The 26297-nt window shown below is 33.7% G+C and overlaps 1 protein-coding gene across 7 annotated transcripts in view; it reads right to left on the bottom strand.

Moving 5' to 3' along the window:
- CHD9 (chromodomain helicase DNA binding protein 9) overlaps positions 1 to 26297 on the bottom strand; it is a 230199-nt gene that overhangs the window by 105047 nt on the left and 98855 nt on the right. For 6 of the 7 annotated variants that reach the window (XM_045533756.1, XM_045533761.1, XM_045533759.1 and 3 more), the window contains one exon: positions 5524 to 5855. In XM_045533756.1, coding sequence (XP_045389712.1) covers positions 5524 to 5855 — 332 coding nt within the window. Of the gene's footprint in view, positions 1 to 5523; positions 5856 to 7011; positions 7643 to 26297 lie in introns of those variants that run through there. The other variant, XM_045533763.1, reaches the window with a different exon arrangement.

Genomic DNA, 26297 nt, shown 5'->3' with positions numbered 1-26297 from the left:
GTTGTTTCTGACAGCAAAGGGCAATTTCAGACTAAGGTATGAATGTGAAATGTTAATTCATTTGATAAGTATAGGCACTAGAAAACTGCAGTATTTATACTTGACATGTCTATATTTGATTTCCCGATGTAATTTATGCACTCATCTAAATCCTGCCCACATGTTATTAGTAGGTGCTGTGTAACAAGCTGCAATCTACACTGTATCAATCTGTAATTGCCCCTGTTCATTCTCTCATTGCAATAATTGGACAATGAATTGTACCAAATTAGTACATTTGTTGTAATTAATATACCCAAATCATCATAAGTGAAGAAAACAGAAAAATACTATTTCACATTTTTTCTTTGCAAGCCAAGTGAAAGGTACTGAGGCAATTTTAAAAGTCCTCAAATATAAACCTTTTTGAAAAAGAAACACATTTAACTTGGTGAAATGACTCCCATTTAAAGTTCAACTCAAGACTTCAGCTTAAACTCAACTTAGAAAAAACAAGTTATAAAAGGGTTCTTTATGTTAGTTAAAACTGTAATCCTTAAATATGTGAAAGTAACATTGTATTATAAGCGTTTGATAACTTGGACTATTCATTACTTCCTGTTTAAAGTTGGATATCATTCTTTACAAAAAGGTGAAATTCACTGAGTTGTTTTCACTAAGGATCCAATTATTAGTTAAGTATTAATCAGTCAATATATTTATCAGCACAGCTGAATTCTTAAAACATATAATTTTTTTTCAAATACTAACATTTCTGCAATCAGATTCATTTAATAACCAAAGATATGCCATAGTTTTAACTGGCAATATTTTTTTTCTTTCCTTCTGACACATAAAATAATGCTGTATCTCATAATCAATTAAATTCAGTACCATATGTACAACTTTTTGCTAATGATAAACCTTATTTGTATGTTTCATGTAATGGAAAAAATTTTTTAAATGGAACTGTAAATCTTATTCAAAATTCATAATAATGTGTAATGTATATATTAACTCTTTCCAAAGATGAATATGAACCAGATTTTCACTGAGTTTTATAATTTAGAAGTATGCAGTAAAACCAGTAAAACATTTTATCTGCTTGGCTTTGAAAAATTATAGAACTTATGTCTACTAATGGCATATAATTAATTCAAAAATCATAATAAATGTATACCATGCATTTTTACAACTGCTTTTCATTTATTATACACTAACAATTAATGAATACATGTATATTTTATTCAAGCAGATATTATTTCAAAATTCCTATCAGTTAGAAAAACTTGAAGCAGAGCCCTATGTAACTTTATTAACAGACTATAAAGTGACAATTTCTAATCTTTTTTCTCTCAGATTTTGTTATTATTTTTCTTTTAGATTTTACTATATAAATGGAAATGTCTCTTTAAAGATGTACCTGTGTACATACATGTTAGTTTTGTTAAAAAATACATATATATACATGTGTATATATGATAGCAGGTGATTAATAAATGTTATTTTCTTCCTTCCTTCTTGAAAGTTCAAAAGACTAGCAAACAAAAGCACAAAATAATTGAGATCTAATTTAATGTTTTATTGTTTCTTTTCATAACATGATTTATACATAATTTTTACTGGAGTTTGATAAATATATCTACATTTAGATATTTTCTGCTTTAACTAAAGAGAAAAGTTATTTCTAGTACCTGATAACTAGTATTCCTGCAACAAACAGAAACAATAATTATGAATAATACAAAAAGGAAAGAGTTTAAGTTTAATCATGAAGAGCGATAATTGATTAAATTTATAGGACTATGAGAACATTTTTAAGCACCAAGCATTCTACTTATGTCAGTTAAATAATCAGTAACATAAAGAAGTAAATTCTGACAACATGGAAACATAATTTAAATGTCACAGTAATAAATCATAAATTTAAAAATGCTTCAACCAAATCGTGTGAAATCTCATTATATAATCTAAAACCAAATAGAGCTGTAAGAAAATTCTACTGGAGGTCTCAGAATGAATTTTACTAATTTATTTTAAAATATAACTACTATTACTAAACCATTAGTTTTGTCCCTGTGGTTTTATGCATGAATTAGCTTGCCATTTTTGCTCTCAATTTAACAAATCAAATTCAATCATTTGGTATCATTTAATATTTGATCGTCTTTCCATTCATTCATTTCATAATATTCCTTCCATTCCATTCATGGAGCATCTATTATGTACCCACTATTACTGAAGGAATACCTGCTATTTTACGTGAAAGGCAGCTTTTTAGAAGCTGACTGTGAAGGTCATGAAAAATATCAAAGCAGAAAAACGTTGCTTTCAAGTCCTACTTCACCCTTCGTTTTGTACCTGCCATTTCCATTTCAACTCACACCCTTCCACACAACCATGAACAAAGTCCTCAAATGCCAGGCATATTCAAACAAAATTTATTTATCCTAAATGTTACCTTAGATAACCTGATAAGCAGAGGCATGCTCATGTCAAAGATTATTCTCCTTAACAAGTAGCAACCATGCTTTCCTGTTTGATTTGTTTTTAGGAACAGAGCCTTAATGGAAGGAGAACCTAGGTAGCTAAATGGCTTGAAGGAAGGGGTGTGACTTCTAGCCTTGGCTGTTTCCTTAAATAGCTACATGTTATTTATATTTTCAGAAAACAATAATGGCTAACATTTACAGAGCACTAAGCATATTCCAGGTATTGTTTTATATGCTTTAAATGTTATTAACTGATTTAATCCTCAAAATAACACTGTAAGGCAAGCACTACCATACCTCCATTTTACAGACGAGGAACATAAAGCTTGAGGAGCTTAAGTATTTTGTCTGGTGTTACACTGAGTGTAAGTGATAAAACTAGGATTTGAACAAATGCAACTTGCAACTGGCTCCAGAGCCAAAGAATTTAAGTATATTATCATACTGCATACCCAACCTAACTCACAAAATTGTAAAAATTAAATGAGACTACAAGAAAGTGTTCCGAAAAAGATATTCCTTGCATTGAAAAAAAAAAATCAATCTATAAAAGTGACAAATAATGAAAAGGTTTCAAGCACATTAGCAAGCAGAGGCAGTATTATTTTTCTTCAAATTAGTCTTCCTAGACTACATCAAATCACATCTATGGGTTAAATAAACACAATTACTGTTTACAAATTTTAGTGGCTTTTTAAATTTATACTTCTCACTGTTGGTGGTTAAGCTGCATCATACACTGCCTTCCAAATTAACTGATATCAATAATTTGATATTAATAACAGCCTAATTCTGCTAAAATAGAAAAATAAGATTTTTAAAAGGAAATGTTTAGTATATCATAAAATGCTGCTAGTTAAAATGATGCAACTGAACTTTATTTAAATGATTCTTCACACAAAAATTAAAAACTCAGCAAATTCAAAATTACAAAGTATAGAGGCTCATTGAAACACACAGTAATGAAATATTTCAATTGGCTAATACTGGAACTCTGAACAGTATGCAAATTTCATTTATTCCAACTATGCCTTTTCGTCCAACATGATGATCATTTTTGTCTTTGACTGATACAGATGGTCAAGATACTGTTTTACTCCAACAACTTAATAACACACAGGCAAGCTTCAATTTTACTTGCCTGCCTGCCACTTATAAATTCCTCTATCGAAAAGGCCTATATTTCAACAACTTTTCTTTTCTAGCAACTACTCAATATCTCACCATGTATTTAGCCAAAACGGGAAGAATATCATTTCCAGTACAATCCTCATCTATTTTCTCTGTTTTGTAGAGACTGCACCTCTAAAAAAAGTAACTGATCAATGCTGTGCAATATTAAAATAATTTATTGTGAATAATCTACCAACTTCTAATAAAAATACAAATATCACAAAAACAATCAGTACTCCACTGCAGTGCTACTAATCTCCTACCCTATTAATTTATGTTTTCTAAAAATCTGTTTGTCTCTAATTTAATTCTTTCTGATTTTCCCTTATGTACAATGTTTTTTTCTTAAACCAGATTCACTTCTGGTATCTTTTGCCTCTAGCTGCTCCCCCCAAATTTAAAGTAAATAATAGTTACTATAACTTTCGAAATCCACCAATTTCCTCTTGATTTATGCATTGTTTTTCAAAATGTTACCCTTCCAAATGGTATATTATTTTGTCTAGATCTCTGAGCCAAGTTAAAACTGAAAAACCTTAATTGTATTAACTTTTAGTATAGCAAAAGATTAATATGGGGTTTCCAAAATTAAAACTAGATAGAATTTTGGAAAAATAAGTTACTTTCATACTAAATACCTTTAAAAAATAAAAGGAGTAGAAATCTAACTTTCAAATTTCATTTTAGCTGTCTGCAAATAAAATGCAAAATCAATATTACTTATTGATATATTATAACAAGAGAGGCCATATTATTTAATGGTTTGGAATGAATGGCATCAGAACCAAACTAAATAATCTGGTGGTTGCATTTAAAATGCTAAGAATTAATGTGGTTTATAAATTTAGTTCTAAATATCTATATAATGTACCAATAATTTCTTAAGCAAATGAAGATTTTCATCAGGGAATTCTTTCTTTATTGTGTATTTTTGTGTGTGTGAAAAAGAGAAAACTTAGATTACACACTTCATGTAAGACTCTACATAAAGCCTTCAGAAATGACCAGATAGTCCTGCAAAAATAATTCTAAACTATGTTGACCTTAGATTATGTAAAACACACATATAAAGCAAATAACATTGTATTTTATTTATTGAAAATGTATTAGATAAGCAGTCAAATAAAAATACATAGGATTAATGTATCCTTTTAGAGCAATTCTTTGTTCTTAATAATTCTCTAGGAGCATTAATCCTCATCTGGCCTCTTTATTACATAAAGTAAATCAGAGTCTGTATGGAAGTAAATTGGTAAGAGCTGGGAGCTGCTTATTGTTTATATGGTCTTAGTTCTCTTGCCATTCCATTTAGTCAAAAGTTGTGGGTTTATAATGCTGTATTTCATGTTTCCAAACTATGAGGTGCCCAGTGAAGCACAAGTACAACTAAGAGGTAAAGAAATCTTACAAAGAATTTCAATGCACGTTCTGCGAAGAAAGTAAATTTGGAACTGGCATAGCAATATGGATTTTATTGTTTTTTTCCTGTTTCATTTTCATATACTGAAACATTTTCCTATCTTAAATCCCTTTTACTAATATTAATGTACAAAAAGCTATGTTCACAGAACAATAAAATTTAGGAGATCCTGGAATATTATCTAATTCATTCAAAAAGGAAATAAGGCACACATGGTATCTAGCAATTTAAAGCTAATATGGGAGTAAACATATCACATTCAAATGAAAAGCAGACGGTTAGACAGGTTGCACTTTCAGAACAAATTGAGGGATAGACACACTTGAAGCTTTGACTCGGGTGGGGCAAAGGCAACATATGTAACCTAAACATTTGTACCCCTGTAATATGCTGAAAGAAAAAAAAAATAAAAGAAAGAAAAAATTGAAAGGAATTAAATTTAATTCTTAACCAACTTACCCAATTTTTGTCTTCTCTTTTAACTTAGAACAAGTTTTTGGTTTTTTGTTGTCTTTGTCCTTTGGCTTGGATTTCATCCTTCTACCTTTCTTTTCCTCTTTTCCTTCAACTGAAGCACTAGGAAAGTTTTCAGGGCTCATTACTCGTGGAATATTGCGTTCCCCACGCTCCTTTGCTTTTGCTATGGCCTCTGATATTATGCGATTAGCCTTTTCTTGCTTGCTTTCTGATTCCACCTTTTTTCTCTGCTTCTTCTCAGACATGACCCTCACCTGGGTATTCTGCAACTTAGTATATGTCCCAGAACCATCACTCTTCTTGGAAGATGGAGGCTAGAGAAACCAAAATATATTTTTATAGAATATACCAAAGCACATCTAAAACAACTGGCATAAATATCTAAATTTTTTAAGTTAAGCTTAAATAGAGAAGTAAAATTACATGAGCAAATGTTTATGTGAGTGCTACATACAAATTTAAAATTGAGACATTTTGCTTATCTACAAATTAGTATAAACAGCTCAACTGCTACTTTTTAAAATGAGGGTTATGGAAGGATAATATAGATTCACTGATATTTTTCACAGCATTCTTGGTTAGTCGATTCAATTTTGTCCTGTAAATATAGTTGATTAAAATTTTATCCTGTAAATATTCTGTGCTTTTGGAATACAAGTCTTTTCTTTGGTCTCTACTCCAAAACTCTGAACATTATTAATAAATTTAAAAATAATTTTAATTTAGAATGACTACTCCTTACAGTTTATTGTGATTTTTAGAAAAATAAATCCTCTCTTTCAAGACTAGAACTAGAACCTGAAATCATTTAAATCATTTTAATGCAGCAACATAGCTAGTTAGTAAACAGACATTCCCATACTTAAAATTAGAGAAAGTTTTAGTTTTCCCATGAAAGAGTTAAATGTGAATTTTTTTTCTTTTTCTATATCATAATTATTTTGCTCAGGCAACTCGGGAAAGAAACAAGTTTTATAGTTTTACATTAAAATTATTAATATTTTAGCAATATCACAGGAAGCAGATCAAGAGCATTTTAAAAAGAATTTCCTCTTCAAACACGCATTCATCCACATATACTTAGATCACAGTTTTGTTATGTTCTTACCCGTAAACATGCCTCTGACTATAGCAAAGGAAAAAAACACCAGGAATTTCCAAACACATTTTCATGCTGATTCCAGTGTGCTTTACTGGATATCTTTTCTATACCTGCCTCATCAAAGGTTTCATAGCAGTGCTGCAGCACTGGGAAAGGAATGAGGGTTTAGAATCGTTCACTAAAATGCCACCTTAAGGCCTACAGGCTATAACAAATAACCAAGACTCGAGAAAACAGCAACAAGCTCAAGATGGCGATGCAGTACGACTCCCGCAGCAGCAGCCAGTAATAAGGAAGGTTATTCAATCCCATTAGCCTTTTAGCCCAAAGAACCCCTCCTCCTCCCACTCATTCAGGCTTTCACTTACCCTTCCTCTTGGCCTCTTCACTGAAGACATTTTTGGCGTCAGACAAAGGCTTGCCCTCTGCTTTTCCACCACCCCAGGCAGTGCTCAAGAAAAAAGCATTGAAAGAAGATTCCTAAATGGCCTATTTAGCAAGCTCCAACCAAGAGATGCACAACCCTCCACAAATACACATTTTGATTTATCAACACATTTCTGCCTTGGCAAGTTTGTATCTACTGTTCATCCTATCTAGGTATGAAAAAGGCTGTAAACACTCCTAAAAAGCTGAGTTTCCTCAATAGCTGTAAGCAGATAGCCAGATTCCAACAAAGCACAGAAAGAAATGAATGCACAAAGCATCAAAATGCATCAGCATGAATATTAGAGATGTCGTTAAAAATACTGACTCCTTCTGCGGAAGTAGGCCAGCAGATGGTGCTACCAGTTATTATTCCATTAGACTCTGCAATTTAACCCCCAATGGACTGTTCTTCCCTCCATGTAACACATTAACTCTCACTCTGCCATTTCCCCGCAGTAAAGTTTTAAAAAATATACATAAAAATCTGATTTTAAAGAATCATCTGAAAACTAAAACTGTGGTGAAATGGCATTATGTGGCTATCAATATTTAAAAAACAAAAGCCAATGTAATTTTTACTAGAGAAAAATACTTTTCTCCATGATACTCCAAAATATTTAAAATATGAAAATAGCTCAGATGAGTAAAGGGTTAAAGAGCAGGTCGTGCAAATGAATACATAACAAGTGACTTCTCTTTAAGAAATTAGATAAGGTCTCGTGATTTTTTCCTAACAAAAAGCTAATAGTGTTATTTTGAAAATAGAGAAATAAAGTTATTTTCATTTAAATTCTAAAAAGAGGCTTAAAATTTTGAAATGAACAAGAGCTATTTATAGAGAATTACTAACCACATTAAAATTTTTTCATTCTCTTAACCTAAATGAATACATTAATTTATTTTCCTAACCTAAAAAAAAAAAAAACTCATAAAACCTTCTTGACCTTTACTCTTACATTCTATTTTAACTGAACTGCTAAGTTTTTTCAGATAAAATTTTAGGTTTAGTCCCTTGCTAAAAACAAATAAGTAGCAAGTCCACTTGAATTTGATCATCAGTACGACTTTTCTTTCTATTAAAATTGACAGTATTTTAATAAGCAATGCCCTTTAATCAAAATTTCACTACTTCAAAATTTAAGTTTACCGCTTTCCTTTTTTTTTTTTTTTTTGTGAGACAGAGTCTCACTCTGTTGCCCAGACTAGAGTGCTGTCGCGTCAGCCTAGTTCACAGCAACCTCAAACTCCTGGGCTCAAGCAATCATCCTGCCTCAGCCTCCCGAGTAGCTGGGACTACAAGCACGCGCCACCATGCCCGGCTAATTTTTTCTATATATTTTTAGTTGTCCAGATAATTTCTTTCTATTTTTTTTAGTAGAGATGGGGTCTCAATCTTGCTCAGGCTGTCTCAAACTCCTGACCTTGAGCAATCCTCCCACCTCGGCCTCCCAGAGTGCTAGGCTTACAGACGTGAGCCACCACGTGCAGCCTTACCGCTTTCATTAATGCCATTTTTTTAGCTGGTCTTGGCTAGTCTCGTGATATCACTATCAAAGAACATTGTTTTTGGTATTTTTTTTTCCTTTTAGGAACCAAAGGCCTCAAAACAGAGCAACAACACTATCTGAACAGTGTCCTAGAAAAACCAATCTGAACAGTTTGAGAGATTACAGGCAGAGGACCAGTAAGAGCAAAAAAAGGATCTTACTGCCTTGAGAGGTCACTGATATGAAAATAATAATAATAATAAGACTTACTGTGTACTTACTAACTGCCAGGCATTATTCTAAGCATTTTATGTGTATTAATAAATAATTGAATCCTGAATGATAATGGAGATAAGGGGAGTAGCCAATAGGAGAGAGACTCTTATAGCAGCATTACAAAATGATAGAATGGAACTGAGAGAGCAAACAATTTCAAAAATCTTAATGGTAACAATAGGAACTAAAACAGTGATTACTATATGCCAGGCACAATTCTTAATATTTCATATCTATAGGTTCAATCTTCAAAACAACCCTGTGAGATATGTACTACTGCTATTCTCATTTTATAGTCAAGGATATTGAAGCATAGTGAAGTGACTTGCACCTAGGATCACACAGCTACTGAATGGTGGAGCAGGGATTAAAAGACAAGAGGGCCTCATTATGGAGACCATGCTCTTAACCAATATATTTTATTAATTTGGTTCAAACATCATAATTTACAGAGACTCATTTGAATACAAAAGAAAGTAAGTGACGTTCTCAAAATTGCAGAGATACTAGCAATAATGCTAGGATGAAATCTGTTTTTTTTCCAGTGCCCTGTCAAAGATACAGCAATCAACTAGATAGAGGTGGGGTGTGGTTATGGAGCAGGAAGAGCCAGTACTTGGTTTCTAGGCCAAGAGAAGGCAAAAGAAATAGGAAACCTAGTCAAGAAAGAGTGTATATCATAAGTTCAATTCTTGTCATACTGAGTTTGAAATGGAGAGCTCTAGCAATTGGAAATTAGGGACTGGATCCTTAGAGAGAGAGGTCAGGGCTGGAATATAAGATGTGGATTCCCCTGCTGTTCCCTTTCATTACTTTTAATTCACTGACATTCTCCATTCACAGAGCTAGGAGGAGTGCCAAAATATCTCACTTCTCCTATAAAGTGTTTCAATAGATTCTATTACCTGATTCAAAATCGCAATTGTTTAACAATAAATCTTAACAGTAGACGATAAAGAATCTGTGATCAAACATTTCTTCTACTACTGCAATACAGTATTTTTAAACTACATTCCCACAGAACATCAACATTCAGGTGTTAAATAACTAAACATTGTTAACACTGGTCATTTCCCAATTCACCCATACCCACAAACATACAATGCTATGGATTTTTCTCCCCCTTCCCCCCTTGTCTAAGCAGTCATCAAATTGTTAAATCTACTTAATTGTACTTCGTTTTCTCTTCTTAGTTCCCCATAGCTCCTGCTGTATTAATTTTCCACTTACTAAAGTTATGTTGTAGTTATGTAGGAAAATGTTCTTATTTGTAGAAAATATATACTGAAGTCTTTGGGAATGATGGAGCATCAGGTCTGCAACCTACTCTCAAATGGAGTATGGTAGAAGAATTTCTTTGTACTACACTTGCAATTTTTCTGTAAGTTTGTGATTTCAAAATAGAAATTATTGGCTGGGCCCAGTGACTCACACCTGTAATCCTAGCACTTTGGTAGGCCGAGGCGGGAGGACTGCTTGAGCTCAGGAGATTGAGACCAGCCTGAGCAAAAGCAAGACCCCGTCTCTACTAAAAATAGAAAAATTAGTCAGGCGTGGTGGCGTGCACTTATAGTCCCAGCTACTTGGGAGGCTGACGCAAGAGGATCACTTGAGCCCAGGAGTTTGAGGTTGTAGAGAAATATGATGATGCCACTGCCCTCTATCTACCCAGGGTGACAGAGCAAGACTCTGTCTTAAAAAAAAAAAAAAGAACAACAACAACAACAAAACCAAATTATTTAAAAATTTAAAATAAAGTGACAGGCCTTGCTCCCCAAGAACCTGTATACTAAATGGTGGTATAAATACATAAAAGGCACATATATTAATATCCTATCTAAATATTCATAAAAAAGAAAAAGATGATATCACATCTAATACATTATTTCGATAGCAACTGGGAGGAGTACATGAAGACTAGGGATATCATATTTCAGTACTGGGGAAACTCAAGGATTTTACAGTATAAGTGTTTTTCAAATGACAGGTCATTCATTACCTAATAGCAATTTATGATGATATAAGTTTAGAGGGTCCAGACTAGCACTAAAAAAAAAAAAAAAAAGTTAAAAACAATATCCAGGTTCAGTGGCTCAAGCCTATAGTTCCAACTACTCAGGAGGCTGAGACAGGGGGATAACTTGAGGCCAGGAGTTCATGACTAGACTAGACAATGCAGCAAGACCCCACCTCTTAAAGAAAAAAGACAGACATAACTAAATGTAACAAGTGGATCACTGCATTTGGTTGATATGTCTTTTAAGTCTGGGTACTGACCTGAATATGCCAACAGTAATAACACATTTATATTTAACAACTGGGGAAATATAAACTTTGACCAAATGTTTGATTACAGAAGAATTAATAGTTTTTTTTAAGGTGTGAAACTGGCTTTGCAATTGTGTTTTAAATTGTCTTTTAGATAGATAAACTGAAATATTTACAGATGAAGTGATATAATGGAGATGTGCTTTAAAATAATCCATGGAGGGGGTGGGTATGATAGAGGGTAGTATATATGCAACAGTGGCCATAAATTGATGGCTGTTGTAGCCGGGTACGGACAGATAAGCTACTGTGTACATTTGAAATGTTAAAGAAATTTTCAAACAGTTATATTCTGGAAAAACAAGTAGTTTGGCATGACAGGAAAACTAGATGCATTTTGGAAGAATGATAAACAACAAGGACTGAAATGTAACGAGTTTATAAAAAGTGTTACAGGTAACACTAAAATATCTAGACTATGTTAAAGGAATTAGGGAATCAATAAATGATTATATAGAAAAGTAACAGGATCAGATTTTTAAATTTTTTAATAATCAGTTTTATTTTGTACCTTCCCATCTTTGTACCATTTATGTATTAATTAGATATGGGGTCTCGCTATGTTGCCCATGCTAGATTAGTCCTGGGCTCAAGTGATCCTCTGGCCTCAGGCTCCCGAGTACAGGCATGCACCACCATGCCCAGCTAGAATCAGATTTTTATTTTATTTATTTATTTATTTATTTTGTTTTTGTTTTTGAGACAGAGTCTTGCTCTGTTGCCTAGGCTGGAGTGCCGTGGCATCAGCCTCGCTCACAGCAACCTCAAACTCCTAGGCTCGAGCAATCTTCCTGCCTCAGCCTCCTGAATAGCTGGGACTATAGGCGCCTGCTACCACACCCGGCAATTTTTTCTATTTTTAGTAGAGACAGCCTTTCACTCCTGCTCAGGCTGGTCTAGAACTCCTGACCTCAAGCAATCCTCCTGCCTTGGCCTTCCAGAGTGCTAGGATTACAGGTGTGAGCCACCCCATTTGGCCCAGAATCAGATTTTTATATACAGGGTTGCTATGCAGTTTCAATAAAAATATCAGAATACTTGAGGAAAAATTTTTGATTTAGAAAACGGCCAACATGATATAAAAACAAGTAAAATTTAACCTTCTATTTTACAATAGTTTATGTTGCTTTTTCAACATTTCCAAATGAGTCAGAAGTATATTTTTAAAACATCAAACCACAAAATCTTAGCAAGTTCACTACTTATTGACAACATTAAATATGCTGAATTCATCAGTCCATGAATTACCTCTGACACCAAAAGGTACTCTTAGCATAATTTTGTGATTAAGGGAATGGGCTTTGGAGTCAGCCAGCCCTGGGCCCTGGTCCTAAGTTTCATCATTTACCTGGGCCTCAGCTTCCTCAACAGTAAAATGAAGACAGTAATAATATCTACCTTATAGAGCTGTTGTGAAACCTAATAGATAGTGCTTAGCATGGAGCTAGGCACACAAATACTCAGAGATATTAGGTATTATTATTGTTATTGCTGTGATGTGATATTGCACTCTTTTCAGTACATGATATCAGGGAGTATATGATGTCAATGTCTTATTACTGGTAATTGGTTAAAGTAGTTAAGTTTGGTCACTTGGTTAAAGTAGCATCTGCCATGATTCTCATCTGTAAATGTCTTTTATAATTAATACATATCTTATGGGGAGATATTTTGAGACTATGCAAATATCCTGCTTCTCACATGCATTTGCCCAATAATTCTAGCACGCTTTGATGGCTCTTTTTTTTTTCTTTTCTTTTTATAGGTTAGGGGATACAAGTACACTTTTGTTTCATGGATATAAGATGGTTTTTTGCCTGTAGCAATTATTACTATGGTATTTGCCTAATGGGTAATTTCTATTTCCATTTTTTCTTCCACATTTTCAATTAGAATTCTAATGGTAAACAAGAGCTATCTATTAATTAATTACAATACAGAATTGTGGATATTTATTTTATTCTACAGGTTATAATCTAATACTATGATTATTTGTTAAAATTGTCCTAGCACTGGCCATTTACAGCTCCTACAAGTTAGTTCCTGTGTTCATCTGACATACTCTCATCAAATTTCAAGTACTTCTTTACTTTATAGCACTGTAAGATATTCCAGGTTAATGGCAAGAAATAAGAAATAGTTTAATGAAGTGGTTGGGATGGAAGCCATACTACAGTAGGTTTAGAAGTAAATGGGAAGAAAGGAAGTAGATACAGTGAGTGAATGGCAAATGCTCTTCCTAAATAAATGAAGGGAAAATGGTACTACAGTCGAATCAGGAACTTGAGTATGTTTGTGGGCTACAGAAAACCAGTCAGTAGAGTGTTAAAAAGAAAAACTAGAGTGAGTTTTATAATTTGATTAGAAAATTTAAAGCTCTTTCCATACAACAATTCAAAATATCACATCACAGATAAAAAATGGTAACATATAAATACTGCTTTGGCAAATTATATGAATTCTCCAAAGCACCTTTTCTAAAATGCTTTGAGGGGTGGATGGAGGGACTAACAAAGAAAAATTATTGAATAAGTTGCTCAATAAAACATTTTTCTTCCCCCAAATTCCCACAATTTCTTTTTTTTAATTTTAAATTTGATTTCATGATATTCCTATTTAGTAATGACCCCCCCCCAACCAAATATTATTCCTAACTTTGCAGATGAAAGAATTCAGGCATAGACAGGCCAAGAACCTATCACACTGAAATATCATGCTTTAAAGAGTTCAACTCTTCAAATATCATTTTGCTAAGTATTATCTTCACCTACCATTCCTACATAGGTGACTGTTGATAATAAAGTTCATAAAGCATTAAATGTATGGCAATCTATGAAATCTCTTTTCCCTCTTAAAAAAAAATTATGATAATCTATTAGGAATCAGTAACCTTTCCAAAGTAGTATACCAAGTTGTAATCACCTATTCTTCCCCAGACTAAGAGACAGATTGGAGTGTTGAGGCAGTCTGACGAAACCCATAGGTATTGCCTTGATAGTTTCTCATAAAATCCATAGGTATAGCTTTGATAGTTCCTGAATAAGTAGAAGGGCAACAGTGTAAGCAAATTAACCAAACAGTTGCCTAAGTGGCTTGGTAACACTAACCATAATGCTCTAAATTCTTTTGACAATGTTTCCAACTGTCTTAACATAAATACAAAGGAAAAAATCTCTTTGGGGGTTTAAAGGGGGACATTGAGAATTGGTTTTACTAAAGTACGCTGGTTTTTTGTATACAATGCATTATGAGTAATTAATATTTTAATTTTCTCAGAAGTCTGAATTCTATACAAGAAGGGCTAACATCTTGACAGCAGGGTGAGTGGGTATGGGGTGGATAAGAAAGGAAAAGTAGGGAAGTGGGGGATGGATAATAGAGAAAATAATTCTTGAAGTATGGATTATACTTATTTCCACACCATGTTCCAAAGAGAATAATATTTAGATAAAAAAGGATAAAACTCCAATGTTGGGTCTGAACCTGGTAGAACAAAGCTACATTTCTTTTAAGAATAGGAGAGAAAACTTGAGCCCTTTGAAAATTTATCCAACAGATTCTTCTTTTTTAGCTTGCACTAAACTTCTATTAATATAATAAAATATTTCCAGTTTAAATTTGTGAACTGGTGCCATCTGGCCTACCTCCTGGGTTCCTACTGACCTTTTGTTTCAGTTTAATATCTCTTCAGGAACCCTACCATTAGTTCTTAATTAGCCCTCCCCCCAAAACATGCTGATTTAAGGAAAAAAACTTATGAGGCCGAATCTATAAATGACCACGTATGTGTGTGCACAAAAAACAACTAAAGTACAGTCATGCATCACTTCACGATGGGGGTACATTCTGAGAAATACATAATTAGATGATTTCATCATTGGGTGAACATGATAGAGTGTACTTACACAAACCTAGATGGTACAGACTACTACACACCTAGGCTATATGGCATAGCCTCTTGCTCCTAGGCTACAAACCTCTACAGCATGTTACTGTGCTGAATACTATAGGCAACCATAACACAATGCTAAGTATATGCATATCTAAGCATAGAAAAGGCATAGTAAAAATATAGTATTATAATTTTATGGGACTACCATCATAGATGCAGTCCACTGTTGACTGAAATGAATGATTGTATAAAAGATATAGTTTATGCCTTATGAACTAAATGAATGTATGGCATAATAAGCTGGCCATAAAAAGTAAATGCAATCTTAGACTGCACAAACAAAAATATGGTCTATAGAACAAAGGGAGGCAGTAATTGCAATATAGTCTCACCAAGAGAAATGTATTTTGTCTTGATTTAAGAGGAACATGAACTAGAACACTCATTCAAGACATTATTTGAACACATGCTATTTGCCAGACATTGCTATAAGTGCTGGGAAAAGAAGATAATTCCTTTTCTAATGTAGCTAACATTTTAGAGAGAGAGGTAAGCAAAGAGGAAAAATATCAGTTAAGGGTAAAGATTATGCAAGGAATGAAAATAGAATGAAGTGATGAAAACCAATAGAGTGACCATTTTAGAACAGACTCAGGGGAAGTCTCACTGAAGAGGTTCCATTAAAACTAAAATCTGTGTCCTCTATACCTGAAGCTCAACACAATACATGTTACACAGAATAAAAAATATTTGATGAATGAATGAGTAAAAGGATGAATAAAATTCCAAAAGGCAGTATTTTTCTAATACTTATTTGTGTAGTAAAGAGCTTATCCTTACCCAAAGAGAGGTTTGGCTTTGGCCCCTGGCTTCTCAGAGGTAACCTATGATGCCATCCCTGATAGGAGTGTCTTTGTTTAGGACAGGGGCTGGCCACATCAGAAAGACCAATCATGTGATTTAGGGTAGGGGCTTTAGATTACCTAGTATCAGTGGACCTGGAGGGTGAGATCAACCATGTGGGCAATCAATTAATGAATCATGCCTATGTGATGGAGCTCTGATAAAAAAAACTCTGACCATGAGGCTCAGGTGAGCTTCCCTGGTTGGCGATAGTCCACATATATTATCACACAGCAATGCTGAGATCTGATTCCATAGGGAGAGGACAACAAAAGCTTTGTGTTTGAAACCCTTGCAGACTCTGCTTTATGTATCTTCTTCCTTTGGCTAATTTTACTTAATAGCCTCCTCCTGTAATAAAACTTTAAATGTGAGTATAATGCTTTTCAGTGGGTTCTGTGACTCCTGCTAGCCAATTCTTAAAACTGAGGTGATTTGGGGAACCCTCAGAATTTGCTGTTGGTGTAAGAAGTGAGGACAGTCTTGCAACTGTGCTAACTCTGCAGTTTGGCTAACTCTGAAATAATACTCCTCAATGAAAAAAAGTTTGTAGGAAAATAAAGAGAGCTTGATCTGCTATCTTCAAATGCTAACTCCAATTAAAAAGCATTTCAAATTTTATAAGACCTATAAAAGAATGAAAACCAGGGTTGGCAATGATTCCATTCTATCAAAGATTTATCTATAGGAAATCTGGACTGAGAAAATTGCTTCATTAAATATTCCCAGGCAAAAGTCTAAATAAAATTTGTATATAGGAACACTTCAGCCTATTTCCCAGGCTTAAGTGCAGTGGTACATAGTTCACTGCAGCCTCAAATCCCTGGGCTCAGGCAAGCCTCCTCTACCTCAGCCTCCTGAGTAGCTGGGACTACAGGTGCGTACCACCATGGCCTAATTTTTTTAAATGTTTTGTAGAGATGGGGTCTCACTACATTGCTCAGGCTGGCCTCGAATTCCTGGCCTCAAGTGATCCTCCTGCCTCACTCTCCCAAAGTGCTGGGATTACAGACATGAGCTACTGCGTCTGGCCTGACAATGTCCTATTTCTTGAGCTGGATACTGGTTATGAAGATGCTGCTTGTCTAAAAACCAATCAAACTGTTCACTTATAATCTGTGTATTTTCTGTATGTATATTATACCTCAATAAAGTTTATATTAAAAGATTAAAACTCAAATTGAATACTATTATTTAATCTTATTAATCTGAATCTGTGTTATATGTGGCTGGACCTCCTTAATCCTACACAATTACCTAATTACACTTCTTTCTACAACTTACTGCTGGGTCTTCCAACTCCCATTCCAACTCTCCTTCCCCATTCCAAACACACCACCATATAAACTTAACACGTATGCAGGCACGTACACCTCTTTTCTAGGTTTTAACCATGTTATAGATTGACTTCTATGTCTGTGCAAAAGACTTTAACAGAGTCTTCACAAGACATGTGGTTTTGGCCAATACACCCATGAAAAGATATTCAACATCATTATCCGCTAGGAAAATACAAATTAATACCATAACGAGATGCCCATACACATCAAATTATATGGCGAGGAAGGAGTGCTGGCAATTTCATACACTTGTTTTTGGGAATGTAAACTTTTGAAACAGCTTGGCAATTTGTTATTAAGTTAAACATACACTTAACATGTGACCCAGTAATCCCATTCTTACATACTTACCCAAAAGAAATGAAAACATATGCACACACAAAAAAACTGAACTTGAATGTTCATAGAAGCTTTACTCTTAATAGCAAAAAACTAGTAAACAACCCAAATGTCCATCAAGAGGTATATCAGTAAACTGTGATATCTCTACCAATTTATTTATTTATTTATTCAAACTGGAATGCTAATCAGTCATAAAATGGGGCAAACCACTGCCCTAGACAACATGACTGAATCACAAATGCATTACGCTGAGTAAAAGAAGCTGGACTCAAAAGGCTACATACTGTATAATATCATTTATATGACATTCTCAAAAAAGCAAAACTATGGTGGCAAAAACCAAATCAGTGGTTGCCGTGGCTAGTAGTTGAAGGAGGGGTTACTATAAAAGAATATGAGAAAACTCCTGGGCTCAAGTGAACCTCCTGCTTCAGCCTCCCTGGGACTACAGGCATGTGCCATCATGCTCAGCTAATTTTTGTTTTTTTTACAGATGGGGGTCTCACTATGTTGCTAAGGCTGGTCTCAAACTCCTGGCCTCAAGTGATCCTCTCTCCTCAGCCTCCCAAACTGCTTGGGATTACAGGCGTGAACCAATCTGTACAGCCTCACAACAGTATTTTAAATAAGAGGTTGAGAAAATAATAAATTTAATACAGATACAAATATAATAGAAATACAAAATAGTAAATATAAATACACTTAAATATAGGTCACATATACTTGCAATATTAACTTGTAATCTATTTTTTTGATCTTAAGCATTTAAAGAAAAATGTATTTATCTTCATTTATACCTCTCCTACCATCCTAAATGACACAGAAGTAATTACAGAGTCTACAAATGCACTGAAGTCCGACAAAAGGCTGTAAAAATACTTTGCTAATTATTCAGTTTAATGCAATCATCTAAGGCAACATATTAAAACCAAAAAACAAACACAGCAGCACTGGTTTAAATCATGGATTCAAACTACAAACACCAATATCTCTCATTAATATGGACATGTTAATCAACAAAATAATAGCAGATCCAACACAGGAATTTATATATAGATATATACATATCATGAGCAAGTGGGATTTATCTTAGAAATGCAAGGCTAATTTAATATCTGAATATAAATTAGTATAGCACAATATATTTATCAAAAGAATAAACAATAAAAGCCACATATCAACTCAAGTGATAAAGAAAAAGAATTTGACAAAAGTTCAACACTCTTTCATGATAAAACCTCTCAAAAAGCTAGGAATAGAAAGGAACTTCCACAACCTGATCATGGGCATCTAAGAAAATTCCACAACTAACATCCTACAGTACTTAATGGTGAAAGACTGAATGCTTTCCTTAAGATCACGAACAAGACAAGGATATCTGTTTTTGCCACTTCTATTCAACATTGTACTCAGGTTTCTAGCCAGGGTAATTGAAAAAGAAAAAGAATTAAAAAACATCCAGATTGGAAAGCAAGAAGTAAGACTATCTTCATATGCAGAAGACATGATCTTCTTTATTTAAAAAAATCCCAAGGAAAATATTTGCAAACCAAATATCTGGTAAGAGGCTTGTATCTAAAATATATAAAGAATTCCTACAACTCAGTAATAAAAAGGCAAATAACTCAATTTAAAAATGGGCAAAAGATCTTAATAGGCATTTCTCTGAAAGAAGATTAATGGCCAATAAGCCCATGAAAAGATGCTCAACGTCATTATCAATCAGGGAAATGCAAATCAAAACCACAATGAAATACCACTTCACACTCACTAAGGTGGCTATAATACAAAAGACATACAAGAACAGGGTGGGCAAGTATGGAGATATACCTCAGACACTACTAGTGGGAATGTAAAATGATGCAGCTGCTCTGGAAGTCTGAAAGTTACTCAAAAGATTAAACACAGAATTATCACATGACCCATAAATTCCATTCCTAGGTATATATTCAACAGAAATGAAAACCTGTACATTCACAACAGCATTATTCACAATAGCCAAAAAACTGAAAGCAATTCAAATATCCATCACTAACAAAATGTGGTATATCCATACAACAGAAAATTTGGCAATAAAAAAATGAGGTACTATTACATGCTACAACATAGGTTAACCATGAAAACATTATGCTAAGTGAAAGAAGCTCATCATAAAAAAATCACATATTGTATGATTCCATTTATTTGATACAGAATAGGCAAATCCATAGACAGAAAGTAGATTGCTAGTTGCTTAGGGCTTGAGCTGGTAGGAGGAAGTAGAGAGTGACTGCTAATGACTATGGGATTTCTTTTGAGAGTGATAATAGTAAGATTTAAAATACTCATTTTTGCTGTCTTTACTTTTTAATCTTCAAGAATACTCTTTCTTTTTTCCTTCCATAACCAGACATCTCAAAATAGTGGGCTACAGTTGAAATTTTGATATTCTTACTACTTATGAAATCCTTTTGATTTGATTCTTGTTCTTCATAATCTATAAAAAGTCCTTCTAAAAGCGCCACCAATTATTATACTTCCCATAACTAATCAATAATCTTTTGTCTGTTTTTATTCTCTTCAACATCTTAATTTTTGACACTTGTGCTCATCATTTTTTCTGAAATCTGTTTCTATGGATTCAGGGACAGCATAGATCTGATTTTTTTTCTTTAATTTCTTGATTCTTCTTTTTTCTTTCTGCCTCACAAATGCAGGTTCCCCAAGATTCTGGCTCAAACTTTCATTTCTCACTCTACATTTTCTAGTTCAATTATATTGTCTCATCGCTTCAACTATCTGTTATCACTTTGTAGCAGATACTCCCAAAATACATATCTTCTGAATTTTAGGTTTATATTTTTCAATTGACTATAGACCTTCTCCACCTAAAGTATTCACACAGCCTATGTTTTGTTCCACTTCGAAACCAGGTTATTCTGGTATAGCTCTTTTTTTTTTTTTTTTTGAGACACAGTCTACTCTGTTGCCCAGGTTAGAGTGCCGTGGCGTCAGCCTAGCTCACAGCAACCTCAAACTCCTGGGCTCAAGCAATCCTACTGCCTCAGTCTCCCAAGTAGCTGGGACTACAGGCATGTGCCACCATGCCCGGCTAATTTTTCTATATATATATTTTTTTAGTTGTCCAGCTAATTTCTTTCTATTTTTAGTAGAGACGGGGTCTCGCTCTTGCTCAGGCTGGTCTCGAACTCCTGAGCTCAAACGATCCGCCCACCTTGGCCTCCCAGAGTGCTAGGATTACAGGCGTGAGCCACTGAGCCTGGCCAATCTGGTATAGCTTTTATCGTGGATTTTCCCTGTCCAAATCTTCACTTAGCCTGGCATGCAAGGCATTCCACATGGCACCCATCTAACTTCCCAAATATTTCCAATGGGGTTAAATAGGCGTTAATATTTACCTTATTTTCGTGAAATCCCTCTTTTAAATGAATAAACTGTTACAGATATAACCATCTTCCCCATTCCTTCTCCCTTCCTCTTCAGATGTTTATGGATACATACCACTATGATGAAGTTACAGAGATGCATACTGAAAAGATACCTGACAATATCAGAATAGTGGTTTGCTATGGAAGGAATGGGAAGGGGACTGCGGGCTTCAACAGTTATCCATATTTTCTTTAAAAACAAAAAGATTTGACACAAATACTACATTCGTTAAACCTAGGTGGTAGGTTTATGGGTGTCTGAATACTATCTTCTACACTTCTCTGTTTTTGCACTGCTACGTTCCTTTAAAAGTACTAACATATAGATTAAGTTGATTCAAGACAGTCTAGAAACTGGTATTTTAAAATGGCTACATCATTGTGATTCTAACAGATTTTAAAAAGTATTATGAAGGTGGATGGTTGTTGAATGTATTATAACTGCTGAAAAGACATGTGTTCCTAAAACAAATACAAAGTTAGTTAACATATCACAGTCTCAAATATATACATATGTATATGAATATTCATACGTATATGGTATTAATTTTAAATACTTGATCTTAGGAATTTCCAATTCTACTTAACAAATTTTAATGAAAAGCAAGTCTTCTGAAACATTTAGAGCTTTAAAATAGAATTAAGGACATGTATATATGAAATCTCATTTAAAATACTGATAAAAATTAAATGTGCTCTTTCACAGACAGGAGGAATTAGCTAGATTTCCTCCTTGTAGCTCAAATTCCTATGTATATTTAAATAAGTACTGAAGTCTAATTAATGAAGGGTTTTTCTAAGAACAAGAAATGTAGAAAAAAATTGGCTCACCTAAAACACATGATTATGATTTAACTCTAACACATATTGAAATGATACAAATGGCATTACACCCAGATGAAGAGTCCTTGCCAATACTCTTTTTCCAGACAATGTCAGTTTCCATGAAGTGTCTCCCAGAGATCATTCTTTGAAGTTAAAATAAATCAGACCAACCAATTAAGAATAAAATCATTAAAAAAGTAAAGCCTTATAAATGTATCAATTTTTTTGCACTAAAAGCAAATACTCTTGCATAACTAAATTAAAGCAGCAAATTGCAATGACAGTGTACATGCTTAAGCATGCATAGTAAAAAATTTGTTCTACTATTTCTAATCAGAGATACTCATCCTCAATAACTTTTTGAGGATTATTACTATCAACTAAAGAAATTAAATAGTGCTTTAGATGTTAACTCACTCAATATCATGCTGAGACACTACACTTACCTTACATGTAGGAAAAATTTTAAAAACGCATTTCGACTTGTTTACATTAAGCCCACAAAAGTCTGAGCTACTAAAAAAAAATCAGTTTACAGTGAAACTGAGCAAAATATAATATTTTAGTTTTAATAGTTTCTAATATTTATGATATTGGTCCGCTCAGTCCTATAAGTTTCATATAATCACTTTAATATTTGCTTAAGTATATCATATAAATTACTACACCACAATAATTATTGTTCCTAAAAAATCTTTACATGACAAGTATGATTACTTATCACTACCTTCAGCCAAAAATTAAGATTCTGAAATAAGAATCTTAGAGAAATTATGGCACTTATACTTATTAAAGATGCCTGTTGCAATAAATATATTATTAATAAATACCAGAATAATGCTGATATGCACTTAAGAAATTCACAATGCTGAAAATTAAATATATCCCTTCTCTACATTTCATTAATTCTCCCCTTCAAAAGTACTATCATCTATAATCCCCTTAATATATAACTAAAACAGTTTCCAAATATTTACAATTCCTCTCATGTTGCTCTTCACTCAAGATAAAAGAAATTTAAGGAGATCCTTAACATCTCACTTGTCTCTCTCAAATTATGTAAAAACTTTCAATGTACCCTAGTTGTAGCAAATATTTTCCCGGTAGGAAAAGTAAATTGGGAAAGTACACTGAAACAAAGGGAAGATAACATTCCAAGAATGTCAGAGAGTAACACAGGCTTTTTATAGACCACTGCTCCTCACAGGACACCCTGGCAATGAGAAAATATACAAAAATTTGTATGCCATGCTTTAATTAGTGATTTTTTTAAATGGCAAAACAATAAGACTAGGTATAAGATATATATCTCATAATAGGCTTGAAAAAATAAACTACAAATAATTCATTTTAATGTATTAATAATTTGACAAATATTTTTTGAGCCCCCTTTAACTGCGAGACAATGTGCTAGATGCAGAGGTATGTAAATACGTATTAATATAAGACAGGTAAACAATTTACTATTAATATAAAATAATAAAATATATTATAATATAATATGTATGTCTCCAAGAATTTTAAGTGGTATGTTTTTAATTCTCATATCATGCTCTAGAGGGTTAAAATATTTCAGAGAGCTGATATTTTAAGTGAAATAATTTTAAAAAATGAAGTAGCTCATCCTAACAATTGGGAAACTTGAATATGGATTAGATTTTAGATGACATGGAATTAATAGTTATCTTAGGTGTGATACTGGTTGTACAGAAGAATCTCCTTATTCTTGGGAGACGTATGATGAAGTATTTAGAGGTAAAGTCTCATGATGACTGCGATTTACTTTCAAATCATACAGCCAAAGACAACCAAATCTTACCTATTCTTCTATAGACACAAATAAAGCAAATACGGTAAAATGTTAACAACTACTGAATCCAGGTGATTCACACATATGTATTCACAGAACAATTTCACTTTATTTTTTCATTTATTTTTATTTTTCAGAGACAGCCATGTTGCCCAGGGTGGAGTGCAGTAGCTATTCACATATGTGATCAGAGCATACTACAGCCTCAAACTCCCTAGGACTGACAAATATTAGGGGTGAGACTACATAAAAAAAGAGTTAAGAAACAGCTATGTAATAAAGAAAACAATGGAAAAGGAAATAGCATCAGAGAACCACTTTAGATTATGCCAGTAAAAAGCTACATAGACTTTAACGGCTGGGTGTGGTGGCTCAAGTCTATCCCAGCTATTTAGGAGACCAAGGCAGGAGGATGGCTTGAGGCCAGGAGTTTGAGACCAGCCTTGCGAATATAGCAAGATCCTGTTTCTACAAAAAATAAAAATATTAGCTGGGCATGCATGTGCCTGTATTTCTAGTTACTTGGAAGGCTGAGGCAGGAGGATTTCTTGAGTTGGAGGCTGCAGTGAGCTATGATCCCACCACTGCATTCCAGCCTATATAGACTTTATATCTCCCTGGGCCTCGTTTTCTCCAACTGTTAAATTAAAAAATATTGATTAAGTGAGTAAAAGCTCCTTCAAGGTCTAAATTAAAAATCCTTAATGCAAGGAATCATCATTATTAAACAAAAAATTGACCCTGCAACTTATAGCGCATTTTCAAAATCACTGTCACATTTATTAATCAGAAATTCCAGAAATAAAATGGGTACAGTGGAATATACCTATAGTACCAGCTACTCAGGAAGCTGACGCAGGAGGATCGCTGGAGTCCAGGAGTTCAAGGCTGCAGTGTACTATGTATGATCATACCTGTGAACAGCCCCAGCACTTTAGCTTGGGCAATGGAATAAGACTCCATTTCAAAAGAAAAAAAAAGAAAAGAAAGAAATCCCAGAAACATACATCCACATATCACAGATGAGAAAACCACAAAAGTAACTTGCATAAGACTATGATAATAGACGGCAGGGCCAGGACTTGAATTCAGTTATTCTGACTCCAAATCCAGTGCTCTTCCCGCTTCAAAGAAACTGACATCTGAAAACCTACTCCAAAAGATTTACTGTCTAACACTGGAATTGAGAAACAAATGACTATTGCTAAGAATAAAGAGGAAAATTATCTATTCTTCTCCTTCATAAATAGCTTATTTGTCTACTGACAAAAATTCATGAATTCAACTTTCTAGTCATTATGGCTTATTTCCTATAGCAAGAGATACAACCACTTGAGTAACATCAAGAAAGTACTGAAAGTCCGTGACAAAATGAAACAGAGTTAACAGTGAAATTTTTACAAAAGAAAATATAACACCACTTTAGAAATCAGATTATCTGATTTTTTTATTGCAGGACTACATTCTCTAAGAGACCTATGGATTTAACTTGAAATCATATGAAATTATTTTATAGTAAATATTATATAATTATTTAAATGATTAAAAAATGTTGAATTATATATTAGAAAATCATGACTTCTTTATTTTTTCTTAATATCTACTTATCTCAGATGTGGGTTCAAATCTTGGGGCTGTGATTTATAAGCTATGGTACCTAGAACCTGGTTTCTTCATTTATAAATTAAGATGCCACCACTAACATCATTGGATTGTTGTGAGGATAAGATGTGATGACATATAAAAAGTACCCAGCACAATGCCTGGTACAGGACAGGGCTTACTAAATAATTGCTGAGTAAATGAAAATTTTGTTTTAAAAAAATCGTTGAGTTTATTTAAATTGTTTAAATATGCATTATTTGAGAAATCTGAAACTACAAGTTTCAAGTTGCCCAACTCTAACTCACCACACTCTAGATCACAAGATGATTCCAGCATAAAAAGCAGAGAGGAGAAACTGAGCAGAAAAATAAGGTACTCAAGCAGATTTTTCATAATGTGAGCTTAGAAAGTCATAAAATAGGCCCTTGTTAATTCATTCTTTAGTTAAAGGAGCTTTCTGTTTGGAGACAGGGTCTTGCTAGGAGCATCTTCTAATTGACCTTTACGGTTTGTGGTAGGCAGAAGTGGCTTCCCCCAAAGATATCAACCTTCTAATCCTCAGAACCTGTGAATATTTTAGGTTATATAGCAAATGGGAATTCAAATTGCAAATGGAATTAAGGTTGTTAATCAACTGAACTGGCGGATTATCCCAAATTATTCATGTGGGGCCAATGTAATCACAAGGGTACTTATAAGTGTAAGGAGGAGACAAAAGAGAGAGAGTTTAGAGTGATACAATGTGAGAAAGACTTGACTAGCCATTGCTAGACTTAAAAACGGAATGAGGCCACAAGCCACTGAACGCAGGCAGCCTTCATAAACTGGCAAAGGCAAGAAAGTAGATTCTCTGTCAGAGCTTCTAGAAAGAAACACAGCCCTGCTGACATCTTGATTTTAGCCCAATGAAATCCATTTCACACTTCAACTCCCAGAACTGTAACATAATAAGTATATGTTGTTTTAAGACACCTAAATTTGTGATAATT

This window comes from Lemur catta, chromosome 20 (assembly GCF_020740605.2).
Source record: "Lemur catta isolate mLemCat1 chromosome 20, mLemCat1.pri, whole genome shotgun sequence".
Lineage (NCBI taxonomy): Eukaryota > Metazoa > Chordata > Mammalia > Primates > Lemuridae > Lemur > Lemur catta.
The sequence above is the reverse complement of the archived record's forward strand: the minus strand, read 5'-3'. Positions and strand labels throughout refer to the sequence as shown.